General features: G+C 42.0%; 1 protein-coding gene and 1 long non-coding RNA gene across 14 annotated transcripts in view; one reads left to right on the top strand and one right to left on the bottom strand.

Moving 5' to 3' along the window:
- FHIT (fragile histidine triad diadenosine triphosphatase) overlaps positions 1 to 15,722 on the top strand; it is a 504,434-nt gene extending 488,712 nt beyond the window's left edge. For all 3 annotated transcript variants that reach the window (XM_015875326.2, XM_032447238.1, XM_015875327.2), the window contains 2 exons: positions 7,902 to 8,005; positions 14,608 to 15,722. In XM_015875326.2, coding sequence (XP_015730812.1) covers positions 7,902 to 8,003 — 102 coding nt within the window. In that variant the 3' untranslated portion in view covers positions 8,004 to 8,005; positions 14,608 to 15,722. The remainder of the gene's footprint in view (positions 1 to 7,901; positions 8,006 to 14,607) is intronic.
- LOC107319941 overlaps positions 19 to 17,417 on the bottom strand; it is a 204,153-nt gene continuing 186,754 nt past the window's right edge. For 9 of the 11 annotated variants that reach the window (XR_004308758.1, XR_004308757.1, XR_004308761.1 and 6 more), the window contains 2 exons: positions 12,802 to 12,865; positions 5,496 to 8,087 (listed from right to left, as the gene is read on the bottom strand). This is a non-coding gene — a long non-coding RNA (uncharacterized LOC107319941). Of the gene's footprint in view, positions 3,796 to 5,495; positions 8,088 to 12,801; positions 12,866 to 17,417 lie in introns of those variants that run through there. The other 2 variants (XR_004308759.1, XR_004308760.1) reach the window with 2 other exon arrangements.

The raw sequence follows: 17,417 nt of genomic DNA, 5'->3' as shown, positions 1-17,417 counted from the left end.
CTAAAATTAATTTTGCCCAAATTCAGTCCATTCACTGAAATCTATTACAGAATATTATATTCCCAGGCTATAATGCCATCCCCACTCTTCAGCGCAGGCCTCACGTGGGTATAACTGCAGTCTTACCCCCCAGAAAAAGAATTTGAACAAAAGGCCAACATTGCAGATTGGAAGAGGAGCAAATATATTCCTCCTCCTCGAATGAAGGCAGCCTGTGCTCCCACACCCCTTGAAAAAGCCTCTTCTATCTCAGGCTCAACTTCACTAAGAAAAAAAAAAAAATAGGGGTTCTCATGTTGCTTCTGAATTGGGTCCCTTGTCTGTGACTTTTTGTTCTCATTTGGTGTAGTGTATGTGTTAAGTGGTTTATCTTGAGGGATGAAGGAGCCTGCCTGGACAGTACTGAGTTGTTCTCACTCTCCTTCCAGTTCCTTTGTCTGTGTGCCCCCACCAGTACAAGGCACCATGGGGATGCCCTGAGCAGCTCATGCTTTCTGCATCCATTCCTTGCAAAGGAAAGTCTTAGACCCTATTCTGCTATGGGTAACTTAGCTTTGTGAAGTTTTTGTAATAAGATAAAATAAACTGGATTAGAACCTATGTGATATCTCTTAAGGGAACATCCCGTTTAAACTTTATGGCAGTGCTAACTTGCTAGGAAAACTGGGAGAGGTGATTGACCATCTGATATCTCCAGTTCTGCTCACATATTTGGGTCTAGTGCTGTATACTGCTGTTGCAATATCAGGACAGTGCAAGCCAACACTTGATTTTATAAGTATTCTCGACACTGAAGATACATAATATATTTCTTTTTTCCTTTGCTGCTACTTTAAGAAATGAATTTTCAGACTCTGGGGCATTTGCCCTTGACAAAACTTGTCTGGTTCATATGGCACTAGGTCAGTGGAATATCAATAGATTCTTAATGCAGTCTGTCTCTTAGAGTTTCTTTCATTCCTCAGAGCAAGAGTAAATGTCATTCGTATTGGCAGGTTGTAATGGGAACATTGAGTTACTAATTTTTAGAAAATACACACAGCTTTTAAGTAGTCTTGGTCTCCATCTTGTGTGTCCTCCGTGTCTATAGCAATTACAAGGTTAGATATCCCTTAAGATGCTAGAAAAGATCATTTTGTTGTCTTTTCTACCCTCTGCCTCAGTGAAATATTCATGGTACAGCTCAGGTATTGGGATTGGGTTTAATGTTTCGTTGCATCACCATCTGTTTTGTTGTTGCAGTTGTTGTTTTTCCCCTTGGCGGGGGGTGAGGATGCACAGAGGCAGCAGTGAGGGATGCTCCATGAGGGTTCAAACCTGATAGAAAAATGAGCACACAATCTGCAGTAACACAGTCGCTCCTCTGATCCAAGTTATTTTCTTTTTAACATCAGAAGTCTTTGTGGTGAAAATCTGCCATTATGCATGTAAATCATCAGTGGTTGACAGGCTCTGTGTTTTCTCAAAGGCTATGAAGTCACATTAAAGTAAGCTTTTATACTGTATAATATAAAGTTCATTCATATAACTTAGCACAGGCATTGAAATAAAGCTCCTCACTGAGACAAATGGCATTATCAAGTTCTAAGGACATATTCAGGGTATTGTGGTGGCTTGATAGCAAAGGACAGCCCAGAGAAACTAAAACCACAGGGGGGAGAGGGGAAGAGGGGACACGCAGAGCACTGTGATGGCTTTGCCTTAAGCACTTGAGTCCCTTGGCCACAACCACCCCACCTCTCTGCCACCACACCTGGGAACAACCACTTTATTTTTACTCGAACCATGGAGTTTGGCCCATAACATTTTGCTAGGATTTTTTCAAATCCTTTTTGATCTTTCTCAGTATTTCCCTCTTATTGCTGTTGATTTAAATGTCATGACATTTTAAACATGACTTATTATAACAAAACAGTATATAAAACAATATACTGCATAATAAATGCAGCCATATTTTTCAGAGTGAATGTTAAATGAGAGCAATTTATTCCTCAGCCTATTTTAGTGCCTACTTACTGGATGGTATTGGCCACTTAAGTCCCAGGGAGGCAATCTTGGAGGCAAGGTAGCCTTGTGTGTGCCAGGCTGAAAGCTAAAGAAGTATCAGAGGGGTGCCTGGGAGGAAAAGGGCATCCTAGGGATGAAGCTGCATCCAGGAGAAGGCAGACAGCCCTGTTCTGGGGAGGACTGCTGGCAGGCGAGGGGTCCCTGAGTGCTCCTGGAAGCACGCACAAGCAGGCTTTGGAACCGCAGGGGTTTGCCTCCAGTGTGCAGCATGTGTCAGTTCTGACATTTGAAATCTTAAAATCTTCCTGCAGTCAGCGGAGAGAGTGACTCAGAGAACCAGCTACTCCAGGAAACGTTGATTGAATGTTGTTTTTTAATTTCAGAGAGTTGTGGGGCTTGGGAGGTGGTGAGGAGAGGCGGGGAGGTTTGCTCAATAGGAGCTGTTGGGTTGGAGTACGCTTGTTCACCTGCCAAGCAGAAATCTGTTCTCTGTTCTGGCCATTGTGAGCTCTTCCTGCAGCTCCCAGAGATGCAGGGAGGAGGGAAGGGCTCCCCAGGAGCTGGGGGCATGCTGTTGTCCCTGCTGTTTGCTGAACCAGCTCTGCATATGCTGTAGGACCTGCAGCCGATTTCTTCTGTGTGGGTGGAAAAATACAAAGGAAAACTGAATCAACCTCCCTAACGCAAATGTGTCTTCTTTGGCATGCCATGAATCTTACTGAGTGTGCCTAGGATATGGCAAATATTTGTTTAAAGTTAAGAGGATTAGAGGGGGAAGCTCTGACTTTGAGGCTCCCTGAGCCAGAATACATCAGGCTGATATGGGCACCCCGAGGTTATCTCCACTGCTGGGATGGGACATGCACATCTCCCTGCTGCTCTGACCTTTGGGGGAGATGCTTTCAGTCAAGTAATACATGCACCTGCATGAAATTTTTGAATCACTGACTCTATACTTGATTAAAGTGCTTTTTCTTGATTAAAAATATCCTTTTTCCAAATGAGTAATGTTGCATGGCAGGCTGTGCACACATTATAACATTTCTTTCAGCATTATCACGTTGATGACATTGCCATTTCTTCCCAAAACTCTGTGCAAAACATCTCTGTGTGTAGACAGTTCTCACTAGAAAATGCTCTTAGGAAATCCCCCTGCATCCCTTTTGCCTCATCTTTCCAGGTGTAACTGGTGACATTATCTGCTACCCGGGAGAATAACAGGCAACTTTTTCTACTTAAAAACAAATTGCAGCCAAAGATATTCATGGTTTCTTGCCTGGATTCATATCAGACTGCAAACAGCAGTTCTCCAAGTCTTTGACAGGACTTCTAACCCTGTTGGATATTCCTTCAAGTATCTCCTTTGTAGCATACTCTCTTTCCAAGAGTTTTATCTCAGATGGAGCCAAGCTGGAAGTCCATCAAGATTTCAGCTCTTCAGAGTGCAATCTGTGTATTTCCCTGAACAGCAAATGTGTTTTCTATACGGCCATCGTTCTGCTTGTAGTTGACTTTTTTTTTTGTCTCTTATCCTTTAGGAAAGAAATTGCTCAGGATACCTTTTCTATTTTATTTATTTATTTACTTTGGTACAGAGCTGTTGGGAACTTGCTCTTGTCGTGTGTATTTTAGCAAAACACTTAAGCACGTGCTCTCAGAGTTTCTGCTTAACCTTTCTATGTTTCCACAACATTCTCTTCATTGAAGTGAATTGCTGAATAGTACATGGTTACTCATGTCCATATGAAGTACGAGCTTCAAGTCTTTCCCCAAAGCAAAACAATAAAACTGTAAAAAGAATACATATATATTTACAGCCAGCATGACAATGAAAGAAGTAGAAGTAAACATCCTCTTTAAAATATGGCTGTGATGAACAGAGATTTCCTATGGAAGGTGAGCTTGGCAGGGATAACGGGATGGAGATAGAGGCACAGTCCAGCAGAGGCTTCTCGCTCCCTTTGGGAAGACAGTAGAGGTTGGGGAAAGGGTACAGTGTAGCAGGAGCTGCAGATGATAGCAATGACAGTCACAGTTAATTACATTATGGGGAGAGGTGAAAATGAAGTCCTACCAGGAGAATGTAAGCTAAATAAAAAGAGAAAGAAAGCACTGAGGGAAAAGAGCCAGGACAAGCCCAAGGAGAAAAGGGCAAAGAAAGCCATTCAGAAATTGAGTTAAATACAGGCAGAACAAAAGGAAAGCAGCACTGAGGTCTTTAGTATCACCAAATGGGTGAGGAGCTGTGGGTGCTGGAGGAAGAGGTACGTGCAGCAGCTCTGAGCTGCTTTTTGCCTCCAATCTCTGGAAATGGGCTGCCTCTGGAGAGTGAAAATGGGACTTTTCTCTTTCTTATGGTTCACACATTAATGTGTTGCTGAAATATTTTGCAGATTTCACCCAAATGTGGAAATTCAGTAGCAAAATGATGCCCCTTTTGAGCAGGTCATGATAGTATCCAAGGGAGTATTGATAATAACAAGCAGTGCCAGCAGGGTAATGCCTGATATCTGAATCAAACTGCTAGCAAATATTAGTTCTTTTTTCTGTTTTTTCAGCTGTGGGCTTTGTCAGTGTTGTATCATATAACTGACAGAGCAGTTGGGTTTTGTTGTGTTGCAGTGGTTTGGTGTAATTACTCTCTACCACTATGAATTTTCTTGTAGTTAAATGTGTTGGAGGTTATAAACTCTTAAGTATCAACAGTAAATATTCATGGAGTGACAATAGTGTTAATTAGCATAAGAGCTTTTTTCCCCCCCAGTACTTAACAGAGCCAGTACTCTGTTAACATAGGTTGCTTTTCTGCTGATATTATGACATAAGTAGAAAACACCACAATACAGATGTTATTTCAAGCAACAGCCAGTCCTGGACCTGGGTTCACCACTGCCTGCTGCAGTGTGAATTCTGGGCACCACAGCAAAGGACAAGAAGCAAAGGTTCCCCAATGTGAATGTGTGATAAAACAATATTGCTTTTCCCTTAAGAATTGCAGTGATAAAAACACAGACCATTCTGCAGCACTAACAACTTTAATAAAATAACATAAAGCACAGCTGTCAGGTCTGCCAGCATCTCACACAGGGAGACATGAGTGAGAAAATGAACGCTTTTCACAAGCAGAAATATTCAAAGAGCTTCACTGTTTACAAGTAATCAAGACTGACAGTCATAGATTATTGGTGGAAGAACGTTTTCTGCTTGAGGTGAAAGAAGAGGATAATTTATCAGGAAGCCCAAGAAGTCAGACATCAGTAATGATCTACTTGAAGAAGGGCATATCTTAGAAACAGTGCATTTATTTGTACTGCGAGGCAAGAAGATGTACTGTTATAAATGAGAGTCAGCGCTGGAAGAATGTTGAACCAGATACAGTGTGTAATTGGGGCAGCTGAGATTAGAGCTGACTAATGTGCATCTGCGTTTGCCCAGAATATTACATATGCACATATATGCTTTCCCACCCTGTCCTGTCTCTTCAGAGGTATCTGAACTACACTGATCTTGTTGCTTACCCTTTTGCTAATTCTTGCTTATTTTTTTATCTGCCCCAGTAATGTGGCAATAGGTCTGTGTTTGGTTTCAGACAAATTAGGGCTTCTAGTGTTAGCATATTTGTCTGCTGTGGTGCCTTTGTGTCACCTTCCTGTTATGTTTTTATGTTCCCTCATGTGCCAGCAGTTTTTTTTAAGTGGTAATTAGCTCGAACCTCTACAGAAATGATCTGTAGCTTGTGACTGCCCTGCCCACGTCTCCATGTGTACACTGGGCTGCAGCGATGCAAGGCTCCATGTAGGCAAACCCTGTTCCCAGTGCTTCTGCCAAGCCTTGCAGAGGGAACTGCTGTCCAGATACCAAGAAAAGCTGTTTCCTTCCTACAACGTACAGGGAGTTGATTCTATTTAGGTGATGAAGCTCATTTCTGTATAAAATACCACAGCAATTCATTCAGTACGCTTCTGTTTCTTTGAGCAAGCAACATTAAGATAAAAGCTGAATTAAATCCCTACCTTATTAATCTCTGTACGAGTGGGCTGGCTCTTGCCTGAATTGCACAAATGGGATAGTGAGGGAGAAGAGCAGCCAAAGGCATCACTGAAAGCTAAGCAAGGGGGCCTGGAGGAGCAGGGGCTGCCCTCCCTCACCTTCGAGCTGTTGCTGCTGTGTGTCCTGCTGCCACCAGGTTGACTGAGTGAGTCTGCTTTTTAGAAAGCCAGCCCACAGCTCAGACACACAATTGATTTACCACCACTTGGCTCGTCCTAGTGCGTTGTCTTGTGAAGTGTGAGCACTCCGTCAATGGGAAGTATAAGGTGATGAGTGCTACTTCTCCAATTGCCAGCTTAGCTGTGGTATCCATATGCCATATAGGTTCCTACAGTCCCAGAAATGATGTATGTTGACCACGTATGCAGAGTACCTGCTCCTGGTGTGCAAGTCTTTCTCCATAATTCTATAGCATTATTACAAGATGAATTTATGACTTACCTAGAGCTAACATAACAATGAAGATTAGTTCTATACTAGTCAAACAGTAATACGCTTTAATTTGCCTACAGCTATTGTATCATATTGGCATGAAAGGAAATAGCTTTCTAAAGCAGCTTCATCTGCTGAGCAGAAAGAAATCTGTACTGCAGAATGTAAAAACACACAGGACTATAGCTGGCAGCAAAACTGGGAACTGGAGAAACACAGCACGAAAGTATGTGTGAGTTGGATATATGCTAACAATCCTAGTTTATTGCTAAACATGCCAGATAGAGTAATGAAGTTTGCATGGCAGGTACGATATTGTTTTGTCTTTGTTTCTAACTGCTTCATCTTCTGTACTAAAATTTGCCCAGGATTAAAAGGTGTAAATTCATTTAGCTTCCAGCTTTGTTTGTGGCATTAACAACGAGTTGATATTGTAATGTTCTTCAGAAGCATGGAAGCTGTTAATACAATCTGTACTTGTCTCTGTACCCAGAGACACACTAGAAATCTCAATACTTAAGCAATTAACGCAAATGTTTCTCTTGCCTGCTGTTAATGTAGTCTTCCCTTGATGAGTGGCAGAAATTGAGTGTACATGTGTACAAATAGGCACTCAAGTGCTACCACATAATATTTGCCATAAAATAGGACACTCTCTTCTGGAGTAGATGGATTTGAAATGTTCAGGTCTGCTATAATGTCACTTAATTCTTCACACATATGGGATATTTTTGCAGGTGTATTATGCAGCTAGAGTGAAAAATTAACTGTTTCACAACTTTTGATCTTTTTCCCCATTAAATCGCTGATGAAATATAGTGTTCTTAAAAGAATTTTCCTTTCTAAAATAGAGCTATACCTTACTTTTAAAGCAAGGGCAAGGAAAGACTAATAACTTGCATGCAGGGAGGTAATGTATCTCTTCTGAAAACTGCTGGTATAAACTGCTGATGGAAACAGCTGCAACGGGGCCTTGTTATCACAATAGGTCTTTGATGAGAAAGCTGGCCCCATGGGAAGAGGAAAAAGCAGAGAAAATTTTACATGAATTACTGGCAGGGTGTCCAGGCAGCTTCTGCCTGGACCACTCCACCAACATAATGGGCACTTCAAGCTGCCGGAGGGTTTGTTATCCTATTACCTACCAGCTTTGCATCAAAGACTCAAGAGGTATCTGGCCATCAGCTCACAAAGGTGAAATTTGTCACTGCCTATTACTCATCCTGGCACACTGTGTTATCAGCATAAATCCTTCAGAGCCACTTACCCAATCCTACTGCTGTCACAGTCCAAAACCAGTAACCTTCACCCTTCATCTTTCTATCGCCAGGTCTTTCCATCCTATAAATCCATAGAAAACTCCAGTAGTTTCAGTCAGATGTCTTATATTTCTCTTCTTCTCTCAAAAACAGTTGCAGGGCCATGACAAAGAGGATTCCCCTGCCGAGTGGAGGACTGAAGAGGAAATGGCAGCTGAAGCAGCAATTCTGAAGAAGTATTTTCAGGAAGATTAAAGGTAATGGTTTGCACATCAACATACTCCTGCACCACCTGGAACTGTTCAGTTCTCTCTAGGCTTCTTAAGGACATGTGGGACTCTGTGGAACAGAAAAAATTAGAGCTCTTTGTGTTATTTCAAAATAGATGCAGTGCTCTAACACCAGCTAAAATAATGCCCTCATCCTTCAATAAGAACCATCTTAGAGCTTTTAGTTACCCGAGAGCAAAAGAATAACACACCTGGAAATCAGAACTGTCAGTAGTTGTTCCAGATGAATACCTGTCCTAACGTGTCCTTCTGCTTTTAGAACAGAAGAAAGCCACCACAATACCTAGACAGTGAGTTAAAAACTGCTGTGCTTGTGTACATGTAACAGATCCCAGCAGAATTCAGGCTGTTGAGCAGTACGTGCAAAGGTGAGCTTCCTCCTGCACATCTTAAATCATCTGATCAATTCAACATTCAAATTTACACCTGCTGGAAAACAGCCTGTTCTGCTAAAATCCTCTTGGCCTAAAAGGAAAAGAAATATGTGTAGGGAGGAATAGAAAAGGGAAAACACTTGGCAAACACTAACACTGGTGCTCTAGAAACAGAAAGGTTTTCATTTTGTACCTGAAGTCCCAGATGCCAGATTCTTTCAGTAGGAATGAACTGGCCCCCAGAGAACTATATGAGTTACACTGGGACGTGTGCTGCGGCAGTGATGCCAAAAGCTCCCTCTCCCCTGTTCCCCATATGTTGTTTGCCACAATCCAGTACTCTCATTTCCTTGTCATTTCTGACTTAAGTATTTTTTCCTAAAATCCCATAAATATCCCTTTTCTCTGCCTGTGACTCACTGCTTGCAGCCCAGCTTGAAAAATCTTGAGCTCAACTACATGACACACACGGCACCTGTGCATAGGGAGATCAGGGGCCAGAAATAGGGCTTGGACACAGTTAAGTTTCTGCTTTGACTGTGGGATTTGTTTGGAGATGTGTGTTTCTGAGAGCCAGAAAATAGGTGACTCAGACAGGAAGAAAGACCATATCCTTAGATAATACATATGCAAGCAGTCCTTTCTACAAACAGGGGCGTTATGTAGTGCATCTTCCATGGCATGAATATTATTTAGAATAAAACAGCATATTCCTTTTGCAGTGGTGATGTTCCCCATTATATAGTGGGTAGGTCTGGGATTCAGGAGGGTTTTCTTTGGTTTGTTTAGAAATGAATTTGAAGTACATTTATAGAGGGGTTCTCAAGGGGATTGGAATTAGATACCCACATATTAGTAATATGTTCTGAGCATCTCCTGATACGAAACACAAAGCTTTATAGATGGAATTGGCTTGCAGGAATGAATTTATACATGCGACAGGACTTTTATTTCCATTTATTATGAAAATAAATCAGTGTCTCTCTGCATGGATGACCTCTTGATAAGTTCTCCATGATATTAAGGTCATTACCTTTCCTAGAACAGGCTGGTAAATTAAATCTCAGCAGCATCATTATCATGAGAGTATTTTGCTTAGTACAAACAGTCCTTCCAACCCTTGGTTCCCAGTGCAAGACATCACTGTCAATCTATTCTCCCTGACATTGTTTTGCTTCTGAGGCTTAAAGCTCTGAACCTCAGATAAAGGTGTAGCTGAGCATCTTCTGAATTTGTCAGCCTTTATTTTACTCTCTTAACCTTGCTTCTAAAATGATGAAGACTGAAAACTCTTGGCAAATTAGCAAGGTTATATGCATTCTCCTTCAAAGCTATTTTTGCTTTTCACTTACAAAGGATTTATTTTGCCATTTATAAGTCTACCTGGACACTGTTTGGCTTGAGCTTTTTCACACAGCACAGGAAAGTCAGAAAGAGCTGAATGTGTGTGTTCTGGAGCCAGCAGATGGCAATTTTTAAGGCCTCATGCATTATTTTTCTACTTAAGTGTTGTGTTCAAGGAATCCCAGCTCAGCTAGATTAGACTGGACAGACTGAGCAGTGCCTCAGAGCCTTCCAAGATGCCCTTACATTTATCACAAGTCCTTCACCAACTATCACGACTCCTGTGTGGCTTGATTAGGTACAGGGACACTTTTTTATCTGTATTTATAGATTATCTGATCAATAAGGACTTTTAGATTGCTTTCTTTTTTGTAAGAAACACTTGAAAAAGGTAAGAAGCTCCTGATTCTTTTCGTACTACATATGCTGGTGCTGATCCCTCTTTGGTGTGTAGCCATATCTGAATCGTTACCCATGTTGTTGAAGATATCCAAGTTGTAGTTCAATGTCACTCTGAATAAGGACAAGAAAAATCATTCTGTGGAAAGGAAATTTAAAATGGCGTTGCTTCTGGTAGTCATGCTCTTGCTTAATGGCACCAAGATTTGGCCTCTTCGGGTGCTGTTTCTACTGTTGTGTTGGTTGTGTTTGCTAACTGGTATTTCTTTTGAGGTAGAGCCACAAGGAAGGAGTTCTCACTCAAAGGGCAATATTTGATGCAGAATCTTAATTTGCAAGCCTGTTTTCAGTTGCACCCTTAACGTTTTTCTATCTATAGCTGGTTGTTTTGATAGTCTGTTTTGTGCATTTTAAATCATGGCACACATGACAGCCAAAAGGCTAAAGATTAAAAGGGTTACCAACCTTCAGATAGGATATGAAGGAAGTTTCTCTTCAAAGGCAGGTTCAGTGTGTAGTGTGGCTCCTGAAGAAAGAACCAGGCTGCACAAGTGTCAGTAAAAGTCTTCCTATTTTATATGCAATTGCAGTTGTATTTCTATGCTGCTAGAAGAGTGTTCCGTCTTAAGTATGATGTCAAAATGTCCCTTTGCATAAAGGAGATTGGCAGTGATATTCCATTGCTTAGTGCTTTTTGGGCTGCAAATATCCCACAGCTTTTAATTGCTTAATCATCTGAATATTTGTCATCCAACATGCAAAATTCATTTGTAAATCTCTCAAAAATAATACCGGCTGCACAGTGGTGTAGGATTTCTAATGTCAGCTTTACCCTTTATCCCCTGTCTGGCAGTGTTTCTGGAGAATACAGTCTATTAAACTTTGTCAGAGAATATGAATTTTATTCATTTTTTTCACCCCACTGTGAAAGAGATGATCTCGTTCTTTGAGAGCACTCATCCTGCCTTCTGACTGCCTCTTCTGTACCAAGATAGCAGCATGCATGAAAAGATGCTATTCTATTGACTTCAGCAGGGAAATTACCACCGTTAGCAGCAGCTGACCAGAGGGAATTTAAACTGGCAATTTGACTCGCATCTGGTCTTGCTCCAGCACGTCTTGATCGTTCATGCCGCATGTGCAACCGCGAGCACCAGAGCAATCACATCACTTTCCTTAAATGTAGGCAAGTGTGACAAGATGGCTTGCAGAACCTCTCTGTGGCAGCTTTACTCTAAGAAAAGCCCTGCCGTTATTTCTGGCACTTGGAACTAATAAAACCGCAGAATGATGATTGTGCCTCAGAGTGCAACCACTGAAAGTACAACATGCTGTGAATTCTGCTGTGGGGAACAGCATCAGTGGAGGTGAGTGCCCATCGGCTGTGGGAGCCTTGCTTCGTATGCACGGCAGTTCTTGGAGTGCTTACACTGGAGTAAGCGTTGAGGTGTGCCGGGTCCTGGGGACATCCCCAAGAGCGTCACTGAGAGCTGTTCATAGCTGCACTTAGGAACTGTTTGCATATAATCCTGAAGTAAACACACATCCTAGTAATCAGCTATAGATTTTGCTGCACTCCAGCCTTAAGTGCTATTAATTATATCCCCCACTCAGCAGCCTCCAAGAACCATTAATTAGAAAGCAGGAGCTGACAGTTTGCTTGTCTGTGTGAAACTATTATGACCTGAGAGTGAAATATAAGCTTCAAAAGAAACATTCTTTATGAAGGTCACCTTGGAAAACATCATAACAATCTGTCAGAACAGGATGCCACACTCCAAGTGTGCGTTTTAGAATGACATTATGCTTTAAGTAGTTGGAAATAGCAAAAAGAAGATGGATCGGATCATAGGGTCTGTGCTTTTTCACCCTAAACTTTTCTTTTTTTCTCTAGTGAGTACATATAAAGTTATGTTTTTTATCATTTCAGTGGAATGGAAGGAAGGTTAAATATCAACTCAGACAAACAAAAATTCCACAGACAAACATAATAGGGCCCTTGCTGGTATTTTGGAAGTGTAAAACATCCATGGCCACCACTTCTGTAGCAGGGAGGTTTATGCACAAGAGTTAAGTTATTTCTTGAAGGGAAGATGTAAACAGCAAGGAGAAATGTAGTGACTGAGCATAGCAATAATACCCGCCCTAGAAGTCTCAGAGCAAAGGCTTTCCCCAAGTCAATGTGGTGTGTTAATGCACAGCAGCTTCAGCATCAAAGCTGATAATTCTAGTTGAAGCATGTTGTTACTCTTATGGAAACAAAGCTGCAATAGAATTAGTTGTAGTTATGAATGAAGTGCCTTCCTCTTGCAGGAGGCCGCCATAAACATAATGTTATTCTCACACCTGAACAGAGCTCTGTTCTGAGGATGTAAGTGGTACTGTGCTAAAAGTTATATCTCTTTCTCTGGACTTCCATTTCCCTGTAGGTGGCCATTTAATTCAGCTGTAAAGAGTACAATGAATTCCATACTGCACTGCTTGGATCCTGCAATTACAGCTACAGCAGAAATGTCACGGCCAGAGACACAGGCAAGATTATGCTGCATGAAGGCAAGAGCTGCAAATGCATTACTGTTAGCAAAGGAAGCTGACAGAGGGCCAGACGTTCTCTTAACTTGCATATCCATAAGCCTAAATGCTTACCTGAGCTGTCTGTCAAACACCAGGTGTTTTCTAGTGTGATCCATTAAGTTTTGTCTGTGCTGCACTGTATGTGAGGAAAACAGAGAAGTCAATTCTGAGATTTAAAGGCAATACCAACTGTTGTCTAGGACTTTTCTAACCAAACTTATGCTAAAATGGTGCTGAACCCTTGCCCCTCAGAGCTGCAAAAAGATGCATTCACTAAGCAGCCAGACCCGCCTTGAAACCAATTCATAAAACACGAGCTGAGTAATTCACAGGCTGCCACCGAGCTGTCAGTCAAGAGGGGCATACAATGGATATGGTTGCTTGAAATGGCATGGAAAAGGGGAAGCATATGTTTCAGTGAGACAAGACAATCAAACAAAGAAGTGGGTGGCTGGGGAGTTGCAACCTCACAGCAGCAAGGATCCAAGCCTTGCAAGCAGCCTGAGGAAAGAAGTTCAGGGGCCGTGCCCCCGTGTAATGCTTGGAAACAGCTTTGTGTTTAATAAGCTGATACCGCTTCCTGAGTAGTAAAGCCAACTCTAAGCATGGTCTGAAGTGAAGGCACAAAATGGAAGATACCAAGCAAGAAGTCTGCTTCATGCTGAATTATTAGCAAGGGTTTGTATCAAGTTATCCTATTGCTGTAGCTGCTGCATAAAGGAACAGACAACAAGGACACTCAAACCAGCAACCTGAACGTGACCTCAAAGCTTAAGAGCTGTCTTTGTGTTTCTGTACCGAGGCTGTGAGGGTGGGAAGACAATATAATTCCTCTGGTAAATGGCTATTAGATAAAGGAGAGAGAGGTATGATGGACATTGGAAATACATTGGACTTGAGTGTATTTGAGGCTCTGTGGTTTGCCAGGATATCAGTCTACACAAAAGGACAGTTATGTGCCCCATTTGTGTTAGCATCCTGGGCTAATGCAGGCCTTCAGTTAGCCTTGCAATAACATGACTTTGTGCACAGGGACAGTGTGTGGTTTTTACTGTTCTACTCAGCTGCAGTTGCCAGGCTCTCAGCATTTTTGTTTCCACCTGCACCTAGTACGGGTTTCTTTCTGGGAGCAGGCAGGGAACAGGATCCCAGCTCGTACTCCAGTGTCAGAGATAACTGAACTCAGAGTTATGATCCCTCATCGCTGATGTGTAATGCCTTGGCATTACCTAGAGAGCCCCACAACAGGGTCAGGATGGATGACTTTGAAAGAGCATTTTAGGAGCTTATATAAGGGATCAGGCACTCCAAAGAAAGTGTCTTGCATGAGATTATTATAGCAAAATTGATTTGAAGAGAAAGAAGCTGGATTTGATGACACAAGATGCCCTTTTTAATCCCTTGTTCCTATGACTAGCAGGCAACAGAGCTGGGGACTGTGCTGTGTTGCTCAGTGACATCAGAGAGGTGCTTCACTTTGTGTTTGTTTTTTGTAACACGCTCCTGACCTCTTTTGGAGTGTTTTGTGAGTTAGGAATGAAAAGCGCAATGTGAGAGAAAGGCATTAGTATTATTTGGAAGTGAACTTCATTGAAAATAGTATATAATAAATCAAACGCTTCCCTTTCTTGCTCTTCTAAAGTAGTTGTATGAGACAGTTTTCTCCTCTTCCTATAACGCAGGCTATAATAGGAGCTGAAATGTGCTGCGTGTGGACTTAACACCGAACATTTCCTTTTGCCTTTTGCTGTCAGTGTTTCCTGATGGAGCACACTAATGAGCACCCAACTTGTTAGCGATAAACAGCCTTACATTTTGTTTTACTAACACGCATCAAAGATACTATTATATTTAATCGGAGTGTTTGATATTTCTCAGGTAACAGCATGGCTGAAAAACATCCTGTGACATAAGGAAGACCTCATTCTGCAGTTCTCAGCAGCCCTGGAGTTGCAGCTGAATGCAAATAAGGGATTCTTCCATGAAAAATTTTATTGGACTTCTGGATATCATCAAGGATGAATTTCAGCCAAGACAACAGCGTTGGTTCAAAGTACTGCTCTGAGTAGTAAGTCACATTGTTCTGAATTGTGTACTTGGCAGCAAATCTTTTCAAATTGTCCCTTGGTCTAAACTGCAATAAAGTGCTAGCATAACTGCATAGCTGCTGTGTTTAGATACATTACATAGTGTTTACTCCATGTTGTGCTTTTTGAGATTCAGTTATTGTACGTATTGTATCAAAGAAAAATTAGATCCTTTAGCAGTATGACATTTCATAAAAAAAACAAGGCTTTGTTGTAGGCTAGACAAGATAAACTTGGAGAGGTGCTATTCTGCCAGATAAGATAGCAGAACAAGGAATTTGTAGCCCTTCTTAAGATCTTTCCTTTGTCTGTTGTTTGTAATGCATTGTCACAAAGGTTTCGGAGCTTAAGGCTATACAAAACACTTCTGCAAATCAATGAATATGTAAAGCTGCTAATGTGATAGTCATCGCATTAGGGTTAGACTGGCATGAAAGTCCCACTTGCAGCAACAGACTGAGCAGAAGCCACTCGTGTGGAACGCTCCCTTGGCAAGAAATTCTGTGTTCAGAGCCCTGCAAAGGAACGTGCCATGGGTTAGTCGTTGATTGCTAACACATAATGAAGAAAAAAGAAGTCAACAGATGGGGGAAGAAATGAGTCTGCAAGACGTGCATGAAAAGAGCACCCATCATCTTACTATTGAGCTGGGGGTAAGCTACAGACAAAGCTTCTGCATCCCTTGTGTGTTCTGAGTCCTTCAATAAGAGCCATGCAGAAGGGGGACGTGTGGTGTGGGCTTTACTTAAACACTGGGGGTTTTTAGGGTCAGTCCAAGCCAGAGTCAGGCAATGCTTTGCCTAACAGCACAGTGTGCTCACTGTTACACATGTTCCAAAATAGTCTGTCCCGTAGAATCACACTCTGATCTGAGCAATATGAAAATACACAATGGATGAACACGTACGCAGCACTGTTTTTCCCTGAGTTTCTTTGCACTATACAGCACAGAGGAATTCAGCCCATTGGTTTGAAGTATCTCTGCTGATCAAACGTAAGTAGAAACACTAGAGGAAAATCGCCTATTTTAATTCCAGATTTTGCTTAAAAACATTGTTTCTGAAAAGCAGGTTTGATTTCAAAGATTTACCATGATGTGATGTGGCAACCCGTATCTTTCATGAGCCCTTTGAAAAGCTGTAGCTATTGTAATGTGATTTATTCCAGGCAGAGTACATGAAAAGGCCATTTTGATGGTTTCTTCACCCTTTGGACCCTGAACAAGGACTGACTAAACAGGAAATGAGGTCAGGGTGGAAGAGGTGACAGAGAAGAAAAACTGAGCAGACAGGCTGGCAAAAGGGCCAATGTGAATGGTAGCCCTTCTGTATTTGGAGTATCTGTGATTTTGCGAAGATAGAAAACAAAGGTTTCTCTAAGTGGAAAAATGCTAAATGGAAAACCCGAGCATCCATTATGTTTGCAAAGTATTTCCAAACCTTAGTGGCTTCCTATTAGGTATGGAATATTCGATATTAATGCCGTAGCCTGTGATGAGCAGGCGCTGTGCCAACTGTTTTGCATGGGGGCTGCTGAGCAGATGAGTACTGAGCTGTATGGAACATTTCATTTGTGTAAATAAGGAGGCCGTGATCATAGCACTAAAGGTCCTGTGTTGTTGTTTTTTTTTAAAGCCTCCTGTGACATTATGCACAAAACAACCTATTTATGCAGCATGAAAATATTTATGTGCTGAGCTGCAGCTTTAGAAGGGAATTTGCAATAGATGAGAGACAGGAGAAAGGATTGTAGTGAGAGATAAGAAGAGATTAGAAAAGGCAGATCATGAAGTACATGACATCCTCCAGCAGTATGTAGAGTCATTCCCTTGCCCTTTTTTAGCACCTGAGCTTTAAGGATGGAGTCTGGGTCATTCATATCTTTCCTATAAACTTACTTTTCTTCAAGCACTTGCTTGAAGTGCGAGACCCTTTGCTGAAGGTGCTGTTGGTCTTTGTAACCCAAACATTTTGTTTCCAGCCTCGTTCATTTGTACTTATGCTGGGACTTGGGTCGTGTCCAGCATGCCTAGGGCTTGCCTTTAACTGGGTGATGCTGAAAGTTACTGAGCTCTTCCAGTACGAAAACAGGAAAAATCAGAAAGGTGAAGAGCAGCTTGCAGTGAAGGGCTTAGGTGGACACTGTGCTGTGGCTTCCTAACACAGGGCAGAGCTGATTGTGCTTGCTGTTAATGGCTTGGGACCGTGTTCCTGACTTTATACACAGGCAAATTTCCTAAGCTTTTTCCATTAGTAAAAGTTTACTTTGTTGAAGTGAGCAGTTCCTCCAAGGGGATCCAGTGACTATGCCTGCATGCCTCTGTTTTCATTAGCAGAATAGCAGTGTTTCAGCTGCGTTGCTCTTCATTGACTTTGTAGGAGCAGGCTGGGAGAAAGACGTGGCTCCAGCTGCCCTCTTATCCCTGCTTGCTTTGAAACAGAAATTGCAGAAAAGCTGTCTCTTGCACCATTAGTCCCATAAGCAGGAGCATGGCCAGCTTACTGGGAGTGTGCATAGCAGCCTGTCTGAGAGCACCGATCCATTGGGGACACTGTTGGTCCATGGACTTGGCCCTGCCACACCAGGCAGTCCTGGCGTACA

The sequence above is a fragment of the Coturnix japonica genome, chromosome 12 (assembly GCF_001577835.2).
Source record: "Coturnix japonica isolate 7356 chromosome 12, Coturnix japonica 2.1, whole genome shotgun sequence".
NCBI lineage: Eukaryota > Metazoa > Chordata > Aves > Galliformes > Phasianidae > Coturnix > Coturnix japonica.
This window is presented reverse-complemented; position numbering and strand designations above follow the sequence as displayed.